This window comes from Cetorhinus maximus, chromosome 3, assembly GCF_964194155.1.
Source record: "Cetorhinus maximus chromosome 3, sCetMax3.hap1.1, whole genome shotgun sequence".
Classification (NCBI taxonomy): Eukaryota; Metazoa; Chordata; class Chondrichthyes; order Lamniformes; family Cetorhinidae; genus Cetorhinus; species Cetorhinus maximus.
The window spans coordinates 121,708,808-121,733,724 of NC_135881.1; the positions used below are offsets into that span (position 1 = coordinate 121,708,808).

General features: G+C 41.0%; 1 protein-coding gene across 1 annotated transcript in view; it reads left to right on the forward strand.

Moving 5' to 3' along the window:
• LOC144678871 (dynein axonemal heavy chain 11-like) overlaps window positions 1-24,917 on the forward strand; it is a 552,140-nt gene that overhangs the window by 34,096 nt on the left and 493,127 nt on the right. Inside the window, exons 7-8 of the mRNA XM_078538870.1 lie at window positions 6,362-6,595; window positions 7,565-7,732. Of these exons, the coding sequence (XP_078394996.1) occupies window positions 6,362-6,595; window positions 7,565-7,732 (402 nt within the window). The remainder of the gene's footprint in view (window positions 1-6,361; window positions 6,596-7,564; window positions 7,733-24,917) is intronic.

Sequence of the window (24,917 nt, forward strand, 5' to 3'; positions counted from 1 at the left end):
CCAAACTTTTTCCCATTTCTTCTTCCTTTCCTGTTGGCACTCAATCTTTCTGAGATGCGATATTAGGTTCACTAAAGTGTGACTGTTGGTTGAATGTTCAACTTTATCCTATCCTGACATCCAGGTACCCTCAAAATTGTGTCCCTGGCTCATTTACTCTCCTTAGTTCAGGGATAGTTATAACTCCATAATGCTCCAGCACAGCATAGCCCAACCTGAGATTGGTTCTGCTTTAGCCTTTAATCTGTTAACAAACAAACGCAGCAAAAGCTTGTGTAGATGAATGTGGCAAATTGTGATGGGAATTAATTAAACATATACCAACAATTAATAAGGTGATCCAGTAATGCTTTTGTGAGGTTTTATTCTCACAATATGTTTGCATTTACTATGATTTTAAGATCATTTTGAATGTCAGTGTAAATTTGTTTAGTGTAGCTGACACGTTAGAATTTTCCAAACTTTGAAGACTTTTCAATCAGAAAAGATCAATGAGTGGAAGAATACTTTCAGCCTGGGGCTGTTCTGTTGCCGTGACAACCCCCACAAGAGGATTGACTCTTGGATACCAGTGCTGAAATTCTGTTACAAACATGTAAAAAATCTTTTCCCGTGCATTGTTACTGAATAAGAAAAATTAAACACTATTTGACAATTAACTATTATGATGACATGAAGAGGTATATTTTCCTTTGTTAAACGCACCTTCTGTTGACTTTCCCACTCACGAGACTGCTTGGTCAAATCCTTGAAGTATACTTTGAGTGTATTTCTGCTGAGAATGTCTCTCTCCTGAAATGCTTGATTCAGATGAGAATAAACTCAAAATGGCTCAGGCATTAATCGGGTTTTATATTGTAATTTAATTTTCAACATCGCAATAAACATATGCCTTAAAATTTAGCCACGGTATAACAACTTTTAAAGTGATGTCAGCCAAAATACATTTTCCAATATTTTTCCTTCTATTAGTATTACTTGGAATATTGCATCAACAGACTCCACACTGTTCCCAGCCCCCTTCATGAAAATCCTATTCCTCCTAGTGGGGATTTAGTAGATAACATTTATTTTGCAATTTACTGAATAGCAATGGTGTCTTTTATATTGTTATATTATCCCAATATTAGGAACTATATGTTCATGCGTATACATACATAAGTATCCAAAGTGCTGCATCACTCACTGCTGCACTGCAGGCATGGTATTGAGCAACAGTATCGGTCTGCAGCACATGGTGTGACCTGAGAAATTAAAGCTGCAGCATTTGAGTCTAAAAGTGTGACTATTTTGAACTTCTGGAAACCACAAGACATAACGTGGTGGCACCTGGTGGCTTTGAGTAAAACCCGAACATTTTAAATAGATGAGAGAAATAAACCCAAATTAGTGCCAGAGAGAGAAAAAAAGACTGAATGAATCGTGCAAAAGGAAACACTGCCACTGCAGCAATGATTGCACAGCTCCAACTCCGGATGAATTGGGAGACTGATGATGTCATTGAGACATTTGAGAAGTTTAAACAAAAATGCAGATTAGTCTGGTAGCTTTCTAAAAAGGCATGAGCGAAGAGGAAATGATCGGTTACAACCTTGTGTGAGCAGGAGAGAAAGATTAGATCTGTTTAATAGCTGGGAGATCAGTGAGGATGACAGTAAGAACCCTGCCAAAATTGAGAAATTCAGCACACATCTCCAGCCAAAGTCAATTGGATCCATTGATATGAATTTCAAAGCCTGAGGCAGGTATCAGGTGAGCCTGTTGAAATTTTTTTGAGATTGAGGAATGTAGACAGAAAAATTCAAAGAAATGGATGAAAGGCTGGTAGATGAGCTCATTTGGGGCTCTGCACACACTGATGTACAAAAACGTTTGATTGGAAAAGACAAGCTCACAATATCACAGACTGTAGACATTGCCAGAGCACATGAAGGCACACAGATGAAGATGCTGACCACCCAAATGGTTCACTTTCCGTTAAGTGAAAAGAAAGGCAGCAGGGTTCATGCAGTGAAACAGCAACAAAAGAATGCATACTAGATGGAGAGAAAGATGTGCAAGAACTGTGGACGATCACATGAGTTCACAGACAGAAGGAAATTTTTCTTCACGTAGATCAAACTGCAGAGCTTGTGGAAAGCCAAATCATTGGAAAAAGATGTACAGAACAAAGAAAGAAGATGGTAAATGAGTTCTCTGAGACAGGGCGAATGAGAAAGAAAATAAACAAAAACAACCATACCCTGGAAGATGAGAATGAGTTTGAGGATGCAATAGATATAGGAACCATACAACTGTATGAAATGCCAGATGCAACAGTTCCCAGAGAAAAGAAATTCACACACTATTCAAATCAGGAAGAAACTGAGAAATAAGCTCACAACCGTAAAGCTGAAGCTTGATACTTGAAGACAGAGTAACATCATCTCGCTCAGACTAAATGAAAAGGTCTTTCTGAAAATTTGAAAGAATATGGTTACCCAAGGAAAGATGCCCTGAAACTGAGCAACATCATGCTAACGGCATACAGGGGAACTGAGATTTGACAGCTAGGAGGAACCCAAATCACAGGGGCAGATAAAGGAAAAGATCTTAACTACATGTTCTATTTCACTGAAACAGATGTTCTTGCTATCCTGGAGCTGAGCAGTTGTGAAGAGCTGGAGCTGATCTCAGTAAACCATGAGATGCAGGAGGCAACACTGAGGGTTAAGGTAATGCACCCACTGGTCCAAATGTATGCAGAGTGTTTTGATGAGATGGCTGTATGCTTTTGAAGGTTTTGAGTATCACAGAATCTTTACAGTGCAGAAGGAGACCATTCAGCCCATTGTGTCTGCACTGGCTCTCTGAAAGAGCATTCTACCTAATCCCACGCCCTTGCCTTATCCCTGTAACTTTGCACATGCTTTCTTTTCAGATAGCAGTCCAATTCCCCTTTGAATACCTTGATTGAATCTGCCTCCACCACTCAGGGCATTCGTTCCAGACTCCAACCACTCTCTGGGTGAAAGAATTTTCCCTCACATCAGTACTTCAGATGAGGTCTAACTAGCCTCTTATACAAGTTCAACATGACCACCTTACTCTCGCACTCAATGCACCAATTAATAAAGCCTAAGATACTATATGCTTTATAGCATATGCTGCTCTGTCAACATGCCCTGCCATCTTCAATGACTTATGTACATATACATGGAGGACCCTCTGTTCCTGTGCCTCCTTTAGAGCTTCTCCCTTTATTTAATGCTGTTTTGGCATATTCTTCCTGCCAAAATGAATTACCTCACGCTTCTCTGCATTGAACTCCATCTGCCACTTGTCTGCCCAATCCACCAACATGCCTATGTTCTTTTGAAATTCAAGAGTATCCTCATCACAGTTGACAATGTTTCCAATCTTCCTATCATCTGCAGATTTTGAAATCATGCCCTATACACCACAGCCTAGGTCATTAATATATATCAGGAAGAGCAAAGGTCCCAGCACTAACCCCTGGGGAACTCCGCCACAGACCTTCCTCCAATCTGAAAAACAACTATTTATCACTACTTTCTGTTTCCTGTCACTCAGCCAATTTTTTGTCCAAGTGCCTACTTTCCCTTTTATTCCATGAGCTGGAATTTTACTCACAAGCCTGTTGTTTGGCACTATTTCAGATGCCTTTTGAAAATCCATATATACCACATCAACAACATTGCCCTTATCAACCTTCTCTGTTACCTCCTTAAAAACTCCAGCAAGTTAGTTAAACATGATTTTCTCCTAATGAATCCATACTGGCTTTCCTTAATTATCCTGCACTTGCCTAAGTGATGATTGACTTTGTCCCGAACTATAGTTTCCAGAAGTTTCCCTACCACTGAAGTTAAACTGACTGGTTTGTAGTTGCAAGCTTTATCCATGCACCCCTTTTTGAACAAGGGTGTGACATTTGCAATTCTCCAGTCCACTGGCACCACCCCTGTGTCTAAAGAAGACTGGAAGATTATCACTAGTGCCTCTGCAATTTCCACTCTCACTTCCCTCAGTACCCTTATCCGATCCCGGCACCTCTATTTTAAGTAAAGATAGCCTTTCTAAAACCTCCTCCTTTTCAATTGTAAATTTTTTGAGTGTGCCAGTTACCTCCTCTCTCACCTCGGCCCAGGTATCACCTTCTCCCTATCACTATTGATCCAAAGAAGAAACCAGTGATTCATTCACCATGTAAAGTACCAATAGAACTGAAAGGAAAGCTTGAAAGAAAGCGCCAACAAATGGAAGAAAAGGAAGCTATTGCTAAAGTCACAGAACCCACAGATTGGGGGAAATTCCATCATTGTGAGAGAGAAGCCATAGGAACAACTACAAATTTGACTGGATTCCAAAGATCATAATCAAGCCATTAAGAGGAATAACTACCCTGTTCCAACACTGGAGGAGATCACACCATGCTGCTTTCCAACAAGCAGAATGTTAACACAACTGAGAAGACCACTGCACAGCTACACCCTAGTTCCAATAATGAGAATCCAAATGATCTGAATTACTGCAGATTGCAAGTTTGGGGTCGTGGAAAGGGCTGTGAGCACTGGCTACTTATCGACCAGCAGAATTCCAGTCCTACCGAGAATGCTGCTTTTTTCTGTGTATTGAGTCACCTGATAGTTCTTCCACCTTTGAGCTGATAGATGAATTTGACATGGAGGAGGTGGACCAAGAAGTGGAAGAAGCGAACCCTTCTTCTGGAAAAATGAGCGTCTCTGATGTGGAGGACACACGTTCTGAAAATGCAAATAATAGCAGCACCAATTGAGACAACTCGAAATCCATAACTCAGTCTTTCAGAGAGATGTATACCACTAGTGAGTGGATTTTGAAGCCAAACAGGACTGAATCCTGTGGGAGTTCCTGTGGCATTCAGAAGAAAGCAATCGAGATCGAAAACCTTGGCAAGCTGAAGTGCCTAAGTGAGCACCATAGTATCATAGTACCATCGCCTGATTCAGAAAACAGTGCCCAATGCCTTCATCCACTATTGCCAAACAAAGTGGCAGATGTGTGTAGAGCCAATGAGCAATGCAGCAGCTTTGCAGAGTGTGTGTAGTGCTTGTTTGTGTGTGTGGCTGGAATTGCGAAATAGATGTGGCCAACAAATGGCTACTTAAACAAGGAGGGAGAGACCAGAATGGTGTGCAGACAGGCCAGTCAAGCAATTGTAATGCAGAGCAGCAGAAGACCGATTTAGACCTGTGGTTGCACCCCCAGTCAAAATCCATAAAAGAGACAGAGTCCTTTGTCAAAAATCCTATAAAGTCGCCTGAAGCCCTGTAATCAAAGACTTCAGTTGACACCGTACCCAAGTAAACAGAGAAGAAAGCTGAGCAACGAATATCAAATACACGAGACAGAGGTACAACACCCTATCACCTAAGCAATACGGTGAATAATGTTTTTGAGAAAAGAAAACAAACTATAAAAGACTTGAGGTTTTCAGTTTAATTATATAAGTCAATTGTTAATCTTCTTTAGTTCAGACATATTAAAAAGTTAATGATTGGAGTAGTTATATTGATATATAGAGGCATTCCTTTTTTAAAGAAAGGATTTCATGTTGTTACATTATTCCAGTATTATTTAGGAGCTATATGTGCATGCATATGTATACGCAAGTGTGCAGAAAGCCACATCGCTCTCTGTTGTATAGTAGTCAGGGTACCGAGCAACAGTATCAGTCTGCAGCACATGGTGTGATCTGAAAAATGTACTCAAAGCTGCAGCATTTGAGTCTAAAATAATGATTATTTTGAACTTTTGGAAACCACAAAACATAAGTGCCCAACATAATAGGAGAATTGTAATTTAGCAAAGTGACTAGTAATTTAGCTAAGTGTTCATTTTTATTTGATTTTCTTTGTCATTTTACTGAGTTCCTTAGAAGAGTAGGGCTCTCTTGTGGCACCACATTAATTTAGTTAACCAGTACTCAAACTTGAAAACTGCTAGGCTAAATATTCACTTAATTATAAACAGAATTTAGAAATATATACACCTACATGCACGATGAATATTCTTCTTCAATTATTCATTTTGCAGTAAAATGACAGGTTGTGGGTGGGGAGGGAGGAAGAGATGGTTATTTTAAGCCACATATTTTGCATCATATTTAAAATACAGTTTCCAAAATTGATTCAGATCAAAATGTAATTAGTTAAAAGCAAAGTTTTTACACAATAAAACAAAAGATGTAATTTTGTTTCATTTAAGTTGATAAAGCAGACCATTGATAATATGGTATTTAGATAATCAGGTGTGCTATTTTTTAGATAGTTATTCATGTTTAAAATTAATTTCCATTGTGAATGTACTCCCTTTCTAGGCCACAGTTTCTTTGTCACCAGAGGAACTTTTGAAAGAGGAGATTGAGGAATCCCTGGAACGTGTGCAAATATCTGTGAAAATCTTCAAAGCTTATAAAGACTGTTTCTTGAAGCACAAAGAAAAGTTAGCAAGCTATTACAGAAACTTGCAAGATTGCATCCTCTGGGACTTCCCATTATCAATGGTTTTCTCACGGTTTGACAGATTTTTTAACCGGCTACTACAACTTGAGGTAAATGTAACAAACTTGTTGTTCAGTGATTTCTTTTAATATAATAAACCTTATGTGACATTGCAGATTTTTCTAATGGATAACTGTAGTAACTGTAGCTTTAAGGAATGTAGTGACTGTAGCTTCAAAATTTATTGTACTGTGTAGTATCACGTGAGAGTGTGAACGAATCAGCCCTAAGCGCAGGGAACCTTAGGAGTGGAGTTTGTGTCTCGTTGTGGTTCTTGATGAAAGCATGTAACTGCTGCTGAAGCCCTGTAAATAAAGTTCACTGTTTCTTATGAGAAACCTGTCTGGGAAATCAAGTCTATAACAATAACAATGTCTACAGATCCATATTCATATCTAATTAAAAGCCTTCGATGTATAGATACTTTCTGTTTGCAAAACTTGTTTTCCTTGCTGGGATTTTCTAGGAGATGGAGCTAAATGAAAGGCAGAACCGAAATTGTTGAGAAAATAAGGCAACTAATAAATGGAGAATAGAGACCAAGCTTGCGTATACTTGCAGAATTCCATTGGAGTCTGTTTTGGCTTTTTGCAGTTCATTCGTAAACATTTGAATAAATTCAAATAAAATTTGCTAATGACAGCATGTTAAATCTAGGTGACCAACTTACAGGTGATTGAGAATATTCAGTAGGATGTGAACACATGATATGGCTGGGCTGTGCAGTGGATGGTGAAGCTTAATGTTTAAAATGGGAAACATTTTAATCTTTTCAGCAAAGAATAAATTCAGGAGTAAATTTAGTCATGGAGAATACTCAGCTTTTTCTCACTGTTTGCATATGTTTATACTATTGCATTTTCAAAAATATATTTTCCCGCTCTAATATAGAGTTGCACATGTGTAGGTGCATACACATGCACACATACCTATTGTGAACTGATGAGCGTTTTCTGGTGAATATTTGCTGTCTGTTCGTTTACCTGAAATATTTGTGATGTTGTTTCTTTTTGTTGCAGGACTTGTTTATTACCATGCTAGAATTCCAAAAACTGGAGAAGCTGGAGTTTGGTGGCATGAAGGGAAAAATGCTAAGTGAACAAATTTCTAAAATGAACAGTGAATTCTTGGAGTCCTGTAAGACTTTCAGGGAAAGCACCTATAATCCTTTGGATTATGAAAACACGGTAAAGATGATTCTTTGTCCTTTGTCAGATTTATGCGCAAAGTGAAACTTCAAACTTTTAAATGTTGTAGCCCTGAAATTCCTTGTGGATTCCCTTGTACTACCCTCCGTAACTTTGAGGTGAATAAGGCAAAACCCTTGGAGAAGTGAATGGGGTTGTGTCGAAGTGTTAGACTGGGAGAAACTCCAAAGAACTTTGAGGTCTAGTTTCAAATATTGAGAGATATGGTGCTATTACTTTTTTTTAGAAATTTGATTTATTTTAGTTGTTATCCTGTTGTTTGATTTTGCTTATGCTTGTTCTATTTGTACAAAATAAAAACAAAGATCAAGTGCCTAGAACTGATACTGGGAGTCTTACCATTCACATGTCTTCTTTGGCACTGCTTTCCATCAGTTCTTTCCATAATATATACAAAAATAAACTTTCATGCTTATGTTTTTTGAATGGTTACTTGGATTCCATCAATAATTTCCTGGGCTTTAGGGAATCCTGCCACTTGAAAGATTGCAGTGTCATTACATTACCCATGGAATATGATGAAGATTTTTGCCCTGAAAAGCTTCATTGAAGTGTTTGATGAATATGTGGCAATGTATATTGGCTGATGTTGCAGATGTTCCCTGAGATACTTGAAAGGACGCAGAAGCTTAAAAGTTCAAGATGGTAGTAACCTTCACAACCACTGGCAATGCTCTTTGCGTGGTTGAGATGTCTGCAGTTTAATTTGCAGCAGATAACAGAATTATATTGTTGCCTCCCCATTGAACCTCAACTTACAAGGTGATCTGAAAGGGAGCTTCCCAAGTAAGTGTGCAATCCTGCCACAAAACTGGATTAACATTAAATTGTCTGTTGAAATGACAAATAGACCAAAAGCCAAATTCATATTGGGATTTGGCGAAGTGTATGTCAGTCTAAATTTCTGATCCTTGTTTGCCCATTTCATTTTTGTGTATATTTATGTGACACTGGTTGTTGTGGGGCATTCTGGGTATTGCAGTCCGACAGGAGCAGTTGAACACAAACACCTGGCATTTGACGGAGGAGGGCATCTTATGGCATCCCTGAATAGTTGGATATTTTCTTGCACCCTTAAGCTCAAAATATTTTTGCTCTATATATTTTTGGCATTGTGAGCTGATTTGAGCTCATGATATGTGCAACAGGGCACCCAGGGGCCTTTTTAGACAACAATGAATAAAGTTGTCTATGTATTATGAGCGGGCCCCGCTCTCTGATGCATAAAATGACGCGCGGTGACGTTGGGCGTGCGTAATTCAGATCTTAGGTTCGGCGGGTGCGCCCCGGAGTTGGCTGCACGCCTGCCGAACTGTCAAAGGCCTATTAAGGCCATTTAAACAGCAATTAAGACAATTAACAGGGCTGCCTGCCCAACCTTAAGGTTGGCAGGCAGGCGAAGAGCCCAGGCAGCTTTCGCATTTTTCATGGAGCCTCATCCATGGGCGGGATGAGGTTTCATGAAGGTTTTTAAACTTTAATAAAAATTTTAAATAAAATTCATAGACATGTCCCAGCTCATGTGACACTGTCACATAGGGGACATGTCTGAATAAATCTTTTATTGACTTTTCCACAATGAAATTAAACCCCCGAGGCGAGATTTCTGCACTTTTTCGCATGCATGCGCGAAAGAGTGCAGACCCCGACTTGGTCTCCTCCCCCCCGCCCACACAGGGAGTGCTCAGCGCTTCCGGGTGTGCGTCGTGCTGGGCGGGCCTTAATTGGGCCGCCCACATAAAATGGCAGCAAGCAACTGATCGCGGGGGGTGATCGGCTGTGCCCGTGCCCGCTCCCGCTTAGCCCCCCCCGATGGGTAGAAAATTCTCCTCCCCATAGTGTATCTCCTATGAGAACTAATGATTGAGAAATAAGCAGACAACGGGCTGAGAAGGAGGGTGAGTTAGTGTATGTGAATTCAGTGTCAAATGAGGTAGAGAAGGAAAAAGAGAGAAGAAAAAGATTGGATTAAGAGGGAGAAAAAAGGAGATTGAAAGGAAAAGTAATTTTTTTAATTCAAAATTTTACTTATTTAAAATCTCCAACATTAATTCACTACCTTAAGGAATGAGACTCCACACTACATATCATCCGCTCTCTAGGCCAGAGAGGCTGATTGAGAGTTATCAATGATGATCTTGCAAAGGTCATTTGCATGATTAATTGCAAGACCAACTTTCTGTGCACAATTAATATGTAAATACAGCAACTTAATGAAACCCATGGGAAGGTTAAGGGCGAGATGATTTTGCAAAGCTAACGTCAGAGTAATGGGGTATCTCTTCCTTGCCACAAGTTCTGATTGATTTACACATTAATAACAGCATGGTCATTTGCATGCTGTTATATTTTTCCGCATATTCTGGTTCAGGATCTGCAACTTGCATCAGTCATCAGTTAGAAATTCTGACTACCCAAGGCTCATTGGAAATTCCCAACTTAAAAGCCCAGGCTTCATATAGTGCGAAGAGACCTATCAGGAGAAACTTTATGCAAGTATTTCTAATGTTGTTACTCATGAACTCATGTCAAGGTAGAAGGATATTTTTGAGCTCTGTGCACCCATGTGAAGAAAATGGTGGTTCCATTTGGTGTAAAAGACATTGGGCTGGAATTTTGTGGAATTGTGTCGACTCTGAAGGTTTTCAAAAATGGTAATAGGACCCAGTTCCAGGATTCCTCCTCCTATTCCTGGTTCCGGCAATCTTCATCCAACCCCGCTCCCTTTGCAATTTAAAATTTGGCTCTTCATCACGCGTCCCCCCTCCCCCCCACCCCATTATTGTGTATACCTGTCAAAATCAGTTTGGACTTCAGAATTGAAAGGTCGAAAATTATGAAAAATGCTTATGGATGAGCAAAGAAATTCTCCACAGATGTAAAAATAGTGCTGTGAAGGTTGTAATTTTTACATTGTGTGTTAGGATACAAGGGCTGATGCTGGTTGCTTTATATTCTCTCCTTATTTAAGTAGTAGACATACACTACCACGCAAATATACTAAATTAAAAGCAAAATACTGCAGATGCTGGAAATCTGAAACAAAAGCAGAAAGTGCTGGCAAAGCTCAACAGGGCTGAGAGCATCTGTGGAGGAAGAAACAGAGTTAATGGGCAGAATTTTGCCCTAGGTTGGCGGGCGGGCCCCACTGGCTCGGCGGCGAGTGGGCAGCCGAGCTCCGCCGGAGAAGCGGGCCCCGCCACCATTTTAAGTGGGTGGGCTAATTAAGGCCCGCCCAGCGGTCTGCCCGACGGGAAGCGCTATGCGCTTCCTGTGCAGGGGGGTGGTGGGGAATCCCCAACTGTCAAAGTGTGCTCTTTCGCGCATGCATGCGAAAGAGCACACTGCTCCCTGAGACTAAGTGCTGTCTCAGGGAGATCACTGACAGTGCTTCAAAGTGTCAAAATAAAAAATTTTTAAAAAAATTAACAAGTCCCCCTCATGTGACATGTCACACGAGATGGGACAAGTTAATAAACTTCACATAATGTTTATTTAAGATTTTTAAAACGGACATGAAACATCATCCCGCCAGTGGATGAGGTTTCATGTTTTATCAGAAGCCCGCTGGGGCTCCTGGCCTGCCCGCCAGCCTTAAGGTTGGACGGGCAGGGCCTTTAATTACCTTAATGATCCTGTCAATGGCCTCAATTGGCCATTGACAGGTCGGCGGGTGGACAGCTGATTTCGCTGTCCACCCGCCTTCCTGGGTATTTAAATGGGCGGGATGACGTCTGGGGTTCCTCCCGACGTCATTTCGCGTCATTTTCCAGTCAGCGATGGGCCCCGCCCCCAAATCGCCGACGGGAAAATTCAGGCCAATGTTTCAAGCCCAATATGACTCCTCTTCAGAACTGGACGTGAAGATAGGACAGGGAATTGTGTTCAAAAGATAGAACTGAAATAGCTAACTAAATGAAATAAAATAAATTGGCCACTTTTGCTATTATATCATGATAATACCAAGAATAAACTGAACAAGATGCTGTTTGAATAAGCAGTTCAGACAAATTTAAAATCCTATAGTCACAAGTTATTTGTATTGCTTTGGAAGAATGATTTTTATAATAACATTTTAAAATTATATTTAGCAGGTACTTAGACTTGCATAAATATCACTTTAACCAGATTTTGTTTTCCTTTAGAATACTGTAAATATGAAATCTCTTTCTGCGCATGAAGATCAGGATACAACCATTGTCATGTTACAAGTCACATTTCTTGCAGTGGAAATACTGCCTGTTGTTATGAAGTGCATCTACTCGTGTAGCAGTATTTTATGCTTTTGTCAAATGGTAATAGGTGCCCATGTCATCTTGAATGTTAAAAATGTGTTGTGTATTTGTAATCAACATGTTTATGCTGCTTTTGACAAACTGTATTCAAGCATCTTCACACCGTTCTGAAATTTTTTTAAAATTGCAGCTTTATGGTTAGAATGAAGATGTCAGCTGTAAGATTAGTGTGTTGGAATTTGTGGATATTAGAAAAACAGATTCAAGAAACATATTAAAATGGTTAATAAAAACAGTGCATGCTCAGCAAGCCTGGCAGCATCTGTGGAGAGAGAAGCAGAGTTAATGTTTCTAGTTGTGTGTAACTCTTCAGAACTGAAGGAGGGTAGGAATGTGGTGGGTTGTATGCCATCGAAAGGAGGGGTGGGAGGTGGAAGAACAAAAGGAAAGGTCCGGGATAAAGCAGAGGGCAGGAGAGATTAGATGACAAAGATATCATGGAACAAAAGGCAACAGGCGTGGTAATGGTTGTCGTAAAGGACAGCATTTGTCCAGAGTGAGCTTAAATGCCAGAATGATGAACAGCTCTGTCCGAAAGCAAAATCATGACAAATAACATTCAAACCGGCACATAGCAAAAAAGATGTGAATCATTATGGGGGACAGAGCTCGTGGGGTGATATTTTTGAACTTGAGGTTGAGTCCAGAAGGCTGTAAAGTGGCTAATCGGAAGATGAGGTGCTGTTCTTGGAGGTTGTGTTGAGCTTCACTGGAACACTGCAACAGGCTGAGGACAGAAATGTGAACATGAGAGCAAGGTGGTGAATTAAAATAGCAAGCAACCGGAAGCTTGGGGCCAGGCTTGTGGACTGAGCAGAGGTGTTCAGCAAAGCGTCACCTATTCTGCATTTAGTCTCCCCAAAGTAGAGGAGACCACATTATGATCAATGAATATAGATTTTTAAAAAATTATTGCACTAGATTTTGGACTTTGAACAGTGAGGAGAGAGGAGATAAAAAGGCAGGTGTTATACCTCCTGCAATTGTATGGGAAAGTCCCATAGGAAGGGTGTTATGACCGGGTAGTTGCTAAAGCTGAGTTATTTAAAAGAAATCCCAGAGGGAAACTTTAAACAACTGTCTTAACCTATAATTTTAAGTGTTGTGTTTGAGATACAGCTCTGAATTCAGGAATCATACCACCATTCTTGAGAGGTTTTATATTAAGCTAAATGAAACATTTTATTAATTTACACAAATTAAATGTATACACATAGCTACAAATTACTACGATCATATTACTCTTGCATAACTATTGCATTCACAATGAAGTGAATGAATTAACCCCGCAAATAGATGTAAAGAGGTACGATATAGGCGGGATTACGGAGACATGGCTGCAGGGTGACCAGGGATGGGAACCAGGGGTATTCAGTATTTGGGAAGGACAGACAGAAAGGAAAAGGCGGTGGAGTTGCATTGCTTGTTAAAGAGGAAATTAACGCAATAGTGAGGAAAGATATTAGCTCTGATGATGTGGAATCTGTATGGGTAGAGCTGAGAAACACTAAGGGGCAAAAAACGTCAGTGGGGGTTGTATATAGACTCCCAAACTGTAATGGTAATGCTGAGAATGGCATTAAACAGGAAATTAGAGATGCATGCAATGAAGGAACATCTGTAATTATGGGTGACTCTAATCTGGATATAGATTGGGCAAATCAAATTAGTAACAATACCGTTGAGGAGGAATTCCTGGAGTGTATACGGGATGGTTTTCTGGACCAATACATTGAGGAACCAACTAGAGAACAGGCCACCCTAGACTGGGTATTGTGTAATGAGAAAGGAATAATTGGCAACCTAGTTGTGCGAGGCCCCTTGGGGATGAGTGACCATAATATGATAGAATTCTTCATCAAGATGGAGAGTGACATAGTTGATTCTGAGACTAGGGTCCTGAATCTTAATAAAGGTATGAGATGCGAGTTGGCTATGATGGATTTGGGAAACGTTACTTAAAGGGATGATAGTAGATAGGCAATGGCAAACATTCAAAGAGTGCATGGGTGAACCGCAACAATTGTTTATTCCTGTCTGGCGCAAAAGTAAAACAGGAAAGGTAGCCAAACCATGACTTACAAGTGAAATTAGAGATAGTATTCGATCCAAGGAAGAGGCATACAAATTGGCCAGAAAAAAAGGACAGACCTGATGATTGGGAGCAGTTTATAATTCAGCAAATGAGGACCAAGGGATTGATTAAGAAGGGGAAAATAGAGTAAGAGAGTAAGCTTGCGGGGAACATAAAAACTGACTGTAAAAGTTTCTAAACGTATGTGAAGAGAAAAAGATTGGTGAAGACAAATGTAGATCCCTTACCGTTAGAAACAGGGGAATTTATAATTGGGAACCAGGAAATGGCTGACCAACTAAATACATACTTTGGTTCTGTCCTCACAAAGGAGGACACAAATAACATACCAGAAATGTTGGGGAACACAGGGTTTAGTGAGAGGGAGGAACTGAGAGAAATCAGTATTAGTAGGGAAATGGTGTTGGGGAAATTGATGGGATTGAAGGCTGATAAATCCCCAGGGCCTGATAATCTACATTCCAGAGTACTTAAGGAAGTGGCCCTAGAAATAGTGGATGCATTGGTGGTCATCTTCCGAGATTCTATAGACTCTGGAACGGTTTCTACAGATTATAGGGTAGCTAATGTAACCCCACTATTTAAAAAGGGAAGTAGAGAGAAGACAGGGAATTATAGACCAGTCAGCCTGACGTCGGTAGTGGAGAAAAATCTAGAGTCTACTATAAAAGATTTAATAGCTGAGCATGTGGAAAACAGTGGCAGAATCAGACAGAGTCAGCATGGATTTACGAAAGGGAAATCATGCTTGACAAATCTACTGGAATTTTTTGAGGATGTAACTAGTAGAGCTGATGAGGGGGAGCCAGTGGATGTGGTTTATTTGGACTTTCAGAAGGCTTTCGACAAAGTCCCACATAAGAGACTAGCATGTAAAATTAAAATGCATGGGCTCGGGGATAGTGTATTGAGATTGATAGAAAACTGGTTGGCAGACATAAAACAAAGAGTAGGAATAAATGGGTCTTTTACCGAATGGCAGGCAGTGACTAGTGGGGTACCGCAGGAGTCGGTGCTGGGACCCCAGCTATTCACAATATATGTTAATGATTTAGATGAAGGAACTAAATGTAATAGCTCCAAATTTGCAGATGACACAAAGCTGGGTGGGAAGGTAAGCTGTGAGGAGGATGCAGAGATGCTTCAGTGTGATTTGGACAAGCTGAGTGAGTGGGCAAATGCATGGCAGATGCAGTATTATGTGGATAAATGTGAGGTTATCCACTTTGGTAGCAAAAACAGGAAGGCAGATTATTATCTGAATGGCTATAAATTGAGAGAGGGGAATGTGCATTGAGACCTACGTCCTCGTACACCAGCTGCTGAAGGTAAGCATGCAGGTGCAGCAGGCGGTAAAGAAGGTAAATGATATGTTGGCCTTTATAGCCAGAGGATTCGAGTACAGGAGTAGGGATGTCTTGCTGCAATTATACAGGACCTTGGTGAGACCACACCTGGAATATTGTGTGCAGTTTTGGTCTCCTTATCTGAGGAAGGATGTTCTTGCTATAGAGGGAGTGCAGCGAAGTTTTACCAGACTGATTCCTGGGATGGCGGGACTGACATATGAAGAGAGATTGAGTCGGTTAGGATTATATTCGCTGGAGTTCAGAAGAATGAGGGGGGAATCTCATAGAAACCTATAAAATTCTAACAGGACTAGACAGATTGATGCAGGAAGGATGTTCCCGATGGTGGGGGATTCCAGAACCAGGGGTCACAGTCTGAGGATATGGGGTGGACCATTTAGGACTGAGATGAGGAGAAATTTCTTCACCCAGAGAGTGGTGAGCCTGTGCAATTCGCTATCACAGAAAGTAGTTGAGGCCAAAACATTGTATGTTTTCAAGAAGGAGTTAGATATAGCTCTTGGGGCAAAAGGGATGAAAGGATATGGGGAGAAAGCGGGAGCAGGCTAGTGAGTTGGATGATCAGCCATGATCACAATGAATGGCGGAGCAGTCTCGAAGGGCCGAATGACCTACTCCTCCTATTTTCTATGTTTCTATGTTAACAAATTCACAAACTAATCTCAATTAAGGCAACAGCACCCATAGACTTAACCAGACACCAGGCAAAGCATTTTCACCTTACGAATTCAAAATGAAGTTCTTTTCACTGTGATTTCTGTGGAGACAGTTGGAGGCTTACAGCTATTTTGACCAGCCATTTCCTCTGCTCCACAGACACAACACTGCTGAAGTTATACCTAGCACAGCTCATTGAATGTAAATTCTCATTGTATCACCAGCCTCTTCTAACAATAAAACCCCCTTCATAGTCCCAGTTTTGTTCAGAATATAAACATATTGCTTGGTCTCAGCTTGCTTGGTGCCAGAATTCACCCCATTTCTTGAATGTTCTATTCAAAAAATGCAAATGCACTCTATCTCTCTGTTTACATCTCAAAACTAGTACACATCAAAGCACCCAAACTAGCTGGCTTTAATCCAAATAAGACACACCCACAGACTGAACCTCTATTTTAAAAGAAGAATATTTTCCAAAAATATTACATACATTAATAGCTTCATAACAAAAGGGACGAGGTATTGGGGTGATTGAGAAGTGGGTCAGGGTGTCACAGAGGGAACGGTCTCTTAGGAATCAGACAGGGGAGGGCAAAGATATGTTTGGTGGTGGCATCATGCTGGAGGTGGCAGAAATGGTGGAGGATGATTCTTTGAATGTGGAAGTGGGTGGGTGGAAAGTGTGGACTGGTATGGTTATCCTGATAAAGTAGAACCTTGGGATCTCCTTGGTATTGTTCATGGTAAATTGGGGGAAATGCTGTTTCACATGAAAGGAATGTTTTATCTTGCAAAACACAGCAGATGAAAGTCTGCAGCCTTTCCAGCGTACTCCTAACATAGGATTAGAGGAAGTTGCTGAAAGGTCAGGAATTACACTGTAATGCAAATGTGCTTTCAAGTTCCCAACCACCTAACCTTGCCCCTTCAGTTACCATAATACCTCTGCAAATGCTCAACCACTCCCTATCCTTCGCTTTTGATGCCCTTGTCCTCAGAAAAATTCCACTGTCTTCACATCTGGATTGTTCCTCCTTTGTTTCCTCAGTCAAAGGAGTGCGGACTTGAACATATACACAAGTGTCTTATCCATCCACAGCCAGACCTACCTGGATCACTTCAAGCTCTACTGGGCCTCAGTTACCTCTGCCAAAACCACTCACTTTCCTGTTGTCATCCTGACGACAAAGCCCTTGAATTATTTACTCAATTACCAACTAACTCTTTCAACTCATTTCCATCTTCCAACAAGCATGAGGTACGTAATAGTACTTTGTCACCAAGGTAGACATCATCCATGCAGCTGCCTCTGCTGCTTCCTCCTCACTCCATCCACTTAACTGAACCTTCTATCATGGCTTCACGCCTATACTCTAGGACTCCCTATTTCTGTCTGCCTCGTTCCTGTCTGTCCCCATGCCCTCTCCAGCCTGTGGGTGGACATAAACAACCCCATGGCACTTTCATAGGAACAATTTGCGTTTATAAAGCACCATTAAAATAGTTAAACATCTCAAGACATTTCACAGAAAGGATTATCAAACAAATTTTGACACTGAGCCACATATTAGGACAGGTGACCAAAAGCTTTATCAAAGAGGAAGGTTGGAATGAACATCTTAAAGAGGAATAAAGAGGTTGAGATGTTTAGGGAAGGAATTCCAGAACTTAGAACCTAGGCAGCTGAAGGCTTGCTCATCAGTGGTGGAGCAAGGAAAATTTGGGGATGCTCAAGATGCCAGAATTGGAGAAACGCAGCGATCTTGGAGGATCGGAGAGTGAAGAAGATTACAGAGATAGGAAGGGGCGAGGTCATGGAGGCATTTGAAAACAAAAATTCAGGCATTGGGAGCCAGTCTATGTCAGCGAGCACAGGGTTGATATGTGAATGGGACTTGTTAGGATTTAGGACATGGACAGCAGAATTTTGGACGAGCTCAAGTTTACATTTGGTGGAAAGTGGATGACAGGTCAAGGAATAATCAAGTCTATATTCTATAGGAATAGCCAAGTCTAGAGGTGACAAAGGCATGGATGAGGCTTTCAGCAAATGGTGACCTGAGGTAGGGGCTGAGATGATAAGCAATTAGTGTTAAACTAATAACACTAGCTGAATAATTCTCCCACAAAGCAGAAGTCTAATCTAAAGTCTAGCAAGAACCCGATCTGTTTTATGTAACTGGAGGCAAGGAGGTGTAGCTACGAGGAGAGATTTGATAGGTTGGGATTATTTTCCATAGAACAAAGAAGGCTGAGAGGTGACTTGATTGAGGTGTACAAAATTATGAGGGGAATAGATAGAGTGAACAGGATAAAATTGTTTCCCTTGGTGGAGAATTCTAGAACCAGGGGACATAGATTCAAGATAAGTGGCAGAAGGTGCAGGGGGGACATGAGGAAGAACTTTTTTACGCAGAGGGTAGTGGGTGTCTGGAATTCGCTGCCCAAGTTGGTGGTGGAGGCAGAAACTCTAAACTCTTGTAAAAAGTACCTGGATCTGCACCTTAAGTGCTGTAAGCTGCAGGGCTATGGGCCGGGTGCAGGAAGTTGGGGTTAGAAAGGGCACCTGAGTGTCCTCGGGCTGGCATGGACAAGATGGACCAAATGGCCTCCTTCTGTGCCGTAACTTTTCTATGGTTCTATGGAAATTTCCAGGCAGCATGTGATTATCTCTTGCACTTTATTCATGCAGCTGTTCATCATTACACAAATTGGATCACTGATACTTAATTCAGGAGACTATGTAATTCAAATCCTTCTCAATTGAACCAAAAAAACAAAGAGAGCTATGCATTTCCACAGACTTGAAAGGTGCAAGAAACAATTGACGGAACTCTTGTAACACTTAATTTTATGAAAAGGAAATACTTTTATTCTATAAGTATACAACTTTTGTGTGCTGCCACTCACTTTATACTACATGTCAATGCCAGCTCCCTAGGAAGTTGGACCATACCAACCATCATGATTCAGAACCGTGGATCCTCATGGTTGATTGATAATGAGGCCTTCTGATGCTGGGCATATGCTCAGAGGTGAAGCTGGTCTTTGTCATTATGAACCGAATAGTTCACATCAAGATCTTGAGAGCCCTATGGGAGTGTGGCATTTGGGCTGACTCTAAAGACATCAACAAAGCTGTAGTAGCTTCCAATTTGGAAACCACCAGGAGATGTTCCTGGTGTCTTGATGGTGTAGGAATCTCTCACCTGTCAGATCTCCAGGTGACCTGCAGGTCATGAGCCACTTCTTCCATTTGTCCATAATCTCATCCACATGTGACGAAATCATATTCATTGCTTGCTCCCTTATCATAGCGCCTTTGAAGACTGGGCCCCTGAGATTTGGATTCTTAGGCTTCACAGCCAAGGATCATTTGTCTACCCTTGTGGTTAAGCTACGAGCTTATGAACGTACATATGAATTAAGAGCAGGAGTAGGCTTCTCGGCACTTTGAGCCTGCTCCACCATTCAATAAGATCATGGCTGATCTCATTGCAACCTCAATTCCACATTCCCGCCTACTCTGATAACCTTTCACCCTCTTGCTTATCAAAAATCTATCTCGCTCTGCCTTAAAAATATTCAAAGGCACTGCTTCCATTGCCTTTTGAGGAAGAAGGAAGACTCACTATCCTCTGAGGAAAAAAAAAATTCTCCTCATCCCTGTCTTATTTTTAAACAGTGACTCCTAGTTCTAGATTCTCCCACAAGAGGAAACATCCTGTCCACATCCACCCTGTCAGGACCCCTGAGGATCTTATATGTTTCAATCAACTCTTACTCTTCTAAACTCCTGCGGCCTAGCCTGTCCAACCTTTCCTCATAAGACAACCCGCCCATTCCAGGTATTAGTCTGGTAAACCTTCTCTGAACTGCTTCCAATGAATTTACATCCTTCCCTAAATAAGGAGGCCAATATTGTACACAGTACCCCAGATGTGGTCTCACCAATGCCCTGTAAACCTGAAGCATAACCTCTCTACTTTTGTATTCAGTTCCCCTTGTAATAAACAATAACATTCTATTAGCTTTCCTAATTACTTGGTGTACCTGCACACTAACCTTTCGCGATTCATGCACTAGGACACCCAGATCCCTCTGTATCTCAGAGCTCTGCCATCTCTCACCATTTAGATAATTTTTTTTCATTCTTCCTGCCAAAATGGACAATTTCGCATTTTCCCACATTATACTCCACTTGCCAGATCTTAGTCCACTCACTTCATTCATCTTTATCACTTTGTAGCCTCTTTGTGTCCTCTTCAACACATTTTCCTACTTATCTTTGTGTCATCAGCACATTTAGCAACCATACCTTTGGTCCCTTTATCCAAGTCATTTATATAAATGATAAAAAGTTGAGGCCCCAGCACTGATTCCTGTGGTACACCACTCATTACAACTTGCCAACCAGAAAATGACCCACTTATGCCTTCTCTCTGTTTCTTGTTAGCTAGCCAAACTTTTTTCCATGCGAATATGTTACCCACTACACCATGAGCTTTTATTTTCTGCAATAACCTTTGATGTGACACCTTATGAAAAGCCTCTGGAAATCTAAGTACAGTACATCCACTGGTTCCCCTTATCCACAGCACATGTTACTTCTTCAAAAAACTCCAAATAAATTGTTTAAACATGATTTCCCTCTCACAAAACCATGTTGACTCTGCTGGATTACCTTAAGTGCCCTGCTATAAGGTCTTTAATAATAGCTTCTAACATTTTCCCTATGACAGATGTTAAGCTAACTGGTCTTGCTTTCTGTCTGTCTCCCTTTTTGAATAAAGGAGCTACATTTGCTACTTTCCAATCCAATAGAACCTTCCCCGAATCTAGGGAATTTTGGAAAATTAAAACCAAAGCATCAACTTTCTCACTAGCCACTTCTTTTAATACCCTAAGATGAAGTCCATCAGGACCTGGGGACTTGTCAGTCCGCAGCTCCAACAATTTTCTCAGTACCACGTCCCTGGTGATTGTGATTTTCTTGAGTTCGTCCCTCCCTTCCGTTTCCTGATTTCCAGCTATTTTTGAGATGTTACTTGTATCCTCTATAGTGAGGACCGATGCAAAATACCTGTTTAATTCATCTGCCATCTCCTTATTTTCCATTATTAATACCCCGCATTCACTTCCTGCAGGATCAATGCTCACTTTGCTAACTCTTCTTTTTTAAATAGCTAAAGAAACTCTTACTATCTGTCTTTATATTTCCAGTAAGCTTTCTCTGGTACTCTAGTTTTTACTTCCTTATTAATCTTTGTCATTCTTTACTGTTTTTTATATTCTGTCCAATCTTCTAACCTGCCACCCATCCTTGTGCAATTATATGCTTTTTCTTAAAGCTTGATACTATCTTTAACTTTTTTAGTTAACCACGGATGGTGGATCCTACCCTTAGAATTTTTCTTTCTTGGTGGAATGTATCTATTCTTTGAATTCTGAAATATCCCTTTAAATGCCTGCCACTGCATGTCTATGGACCTATCCCTTAACCTAATTTGCTTGTTCACTTTAACTAGCTCTGCTTTCATGCCCTCTTAATTTCCCTTATGTAAAATGTAATCATGAGCCCTGCTACCTAGGGGTGCCTTGACTGTGTCAGCTGTGGCTCAGTTCATAGCACCCTCGCCTTTGAACCAGAGGGTTGTGGGTTCATGTCCCACTCCCGGAAACCAAGAACTGTGATTGTACTCGAAAGAGTTGCAATCTGTGACTGTTGATAACTCGAAAGAGTTTGACTATGAGGTCATTAATTAATCCTATCTTGTTGCACACCTCCAGGTCTAGGATGGTCTGCTTTCTGGTTGGCTCCAGAATGTGATGTTCTAAGAAACTATTCCAAAAACATTCTTTTAACTTCTCATCTAGGCTACCTTTGCCCAACTGATTTTTCCAGATTATATGTAGATTAAAATCCCTCAAGATTATCACCATTTCTTTCTGGTAAGCTCTCATTATTTCTTCCTTTATACTCAGTCCTACCGTGTGGGTATTGTTACGGAGCTTGTACACCACTCCCACAAGTGGCTTCTTGCCTTTATCATTTCTCATGCCTACCCAAACTGCTTCTACATCCTGGTTTCCTGAATTTAGTACATCCCTCTCTATGGTGCTAATGTCGTCTTTAATTAATGGAGCCACCCCTCCACCTTTTCCTAGCTTGAGTATTGCTGAAAAGGAGACTTCTTTTGTCGAAGCTTTTTGTCTTGAACTCATCCGGACAATTCGCAAGAAAATGCCAATGTCAGGGGAAGCAACAAATTTATACTGTATGAGAAGAGAGTGCTGATTGGTTGGCAAGTGTACCATCAACTTGTGCATTCTCCATGGTAGTACCAATCAGAGTCCACATTTTTAATTCATTCATGGGTTGTGGGCATCACTGGCAAGGCCAGCATTTATTGCCCATCCCTAATTGTCTTTGTCAGAGGGCATTTAAGAGCCACATGTAGGCCAGACCAGGTAAGGACAGCAGATTTCCTTCCCTGAAGGGCATTAGTGGACCAGATGGGTTTTTTACAACAATCGACAATGACAATCAACAATGGTTTCATAGACTTTTAATTCCAGATTTTTATTTAATTCAAATTCCACCATCTGCTGTGGCGGGATTCGAACCCACGTCCCCAGAGCATAACCCTGGGTTGCTGGATTACTAGTCCAGTGATAATGCCATTGCTACTTGCCAACTAATCAGCACTCTCTTCTCATACAGTATAAATTTGTTCTTTCCCCTGACATTGGCATTTTCTTAAGAATTGTCATGAGGATTGCAAGAAGAAAAGCTTCGATGAAAAACGTCTCTTTCAGCAACTAAAGTTCTGTACTATCAAATGATTATTTTTCTAGCTTCCAGTCCTCCCTAAATGTCATGTACCCTTCAATATTCAGGTCTCAATCTATGTATTCCTGCAGCCATGCCTTTGTAATGGCTATCAGATTGTATTTATTTATTTTTATTTGAACTGTCAGTTCATCTGTTTTGTTTCAAATGCTACATGGATGCTACGTGCATCCAGATATGGAGCCTTTCGTTTTGTCCTTCTTTATTTTTGTAACCTCTGTCATTATCTGCTGATTTAGATTTGTATTCTCTATCGCTTCCTGTCATGGTCTGTGTTTCATTTCCCATATTAGTACCTTTCTCTTTTACCTTGACTCTTCTCTTTGTTTTACCACATCTTCCCAAATTTGATTCCTTGCCCCCACTAGTTAGTTTAAAACCCTCTCCACTTCCCTAGTTATATAGCTAGCTAGTACACTGGTCCCAGCACGGTTCAGGTGTAGACCATTTCAATAGTACAGCACCCACTTTCTTCCGTATTGGTGCCGGTGCCCCACAAACTAGAACCCACTTCTCCCACGCCAGTTTTTGAGCCACATATTGATTTCTCTAATCTTATTTGTCCTATGCCAATTTGTACGTGGCACAGGTAATAATCCAGAGATTATTAACTTTGAGGTTCTTCTTTTTAATTTGGTGCCTAGCTCCTCATACTGACTACGCATAACCTCTTTCCTTGTCCTGCCTATGTTGTTGGTACCTATATGGACCATGACGACTGGATCCTCCCCCTCCCACTTTAAGTTCCTCTCCGGCCCTGAGCAGATGTCCCAAACCCTGGCACCAGGCACGCAACACAGCAGCTTGGACTCTCATTCTTTCCTGTAGAGAACAATGTTGATCCCCCTCACTATATTGTCCCTTACTACCACTATGTTCCTTTTTGCTACCACTTAAATAACTTCCTGTACCACAGTGCCATGGTCAGTCATCTCATCCACCCTATGGCCCCCACTCTCACCAAAGCAAACTGAAAGAACTGCAAACCTGTTGGACAATTGCAAAGGCTGAGACTCCTGCCCTCTGGATTTCCTTACCTACCTCACTTGCAGTCACAGCCTCCTGTACCCGACCGCTGACCAAATTGGAATATCCTATCCTGAGGGGTGTGACTACTCCTAGTACAAAGTGTCCAGGTAACTTCCCCCCATCCCTGATGCATCACAGTGTCTGCAGCTTGGCCTCTAGCTCATTGACTTTGAGCCAAAGCTCCTTGAGCCACAAAGGCTTACTGCAGACTTGTTTGCCGAAGATCACGATGGCACCCAAGAGTACCCAGATGCTGCAGCCGTGACACATCACCTGTCCTGTCATCCTTAATGTGTTTCAATTAACTACTTAATTATTTCACTAAATTAATTATTTTCTGTTTTTATATATTTTCTTAACCTTACCACCAGTTTGTATATTATTTTAAACTTTAGGAATAGAATAGACTTTAACCACTTACCAGATACTCACCAAGCAATTAGCTTCTTCCCCTGTAGTAGAGTAAGAACCAATTCCTACTGGGTGAGAAAGTTAGAAAAACAAAGGAGCACTTCCTTTAACTCCCTCACTCACCCAACTCTCTTATTCGAAGTTAAGTTCCAGCACTTTCCCTCTCTTGCATTCCAAGATCCTCATTCTGACTAGTGTTCGGTTCACCTGATGAAAACCCTTGTGAAAACCATTGCTACTTATAAATGGATGTTACTGAACGGGTGAAGGACAAATAAGATGTCATGATACAGTTGGCGTTTAAGTGGAAGGGCTTGAGGCTGTTCAATTTGCAGCATGTTCTACAATGAAAAGGTCTAGGTGGTGATCATTGTGACTGGCCCTTTCCAGCAAAACATCCCCTGTGGTATGAAACACAGAGGAACTTGTTTAGCTGTAGACTCAGTGACTT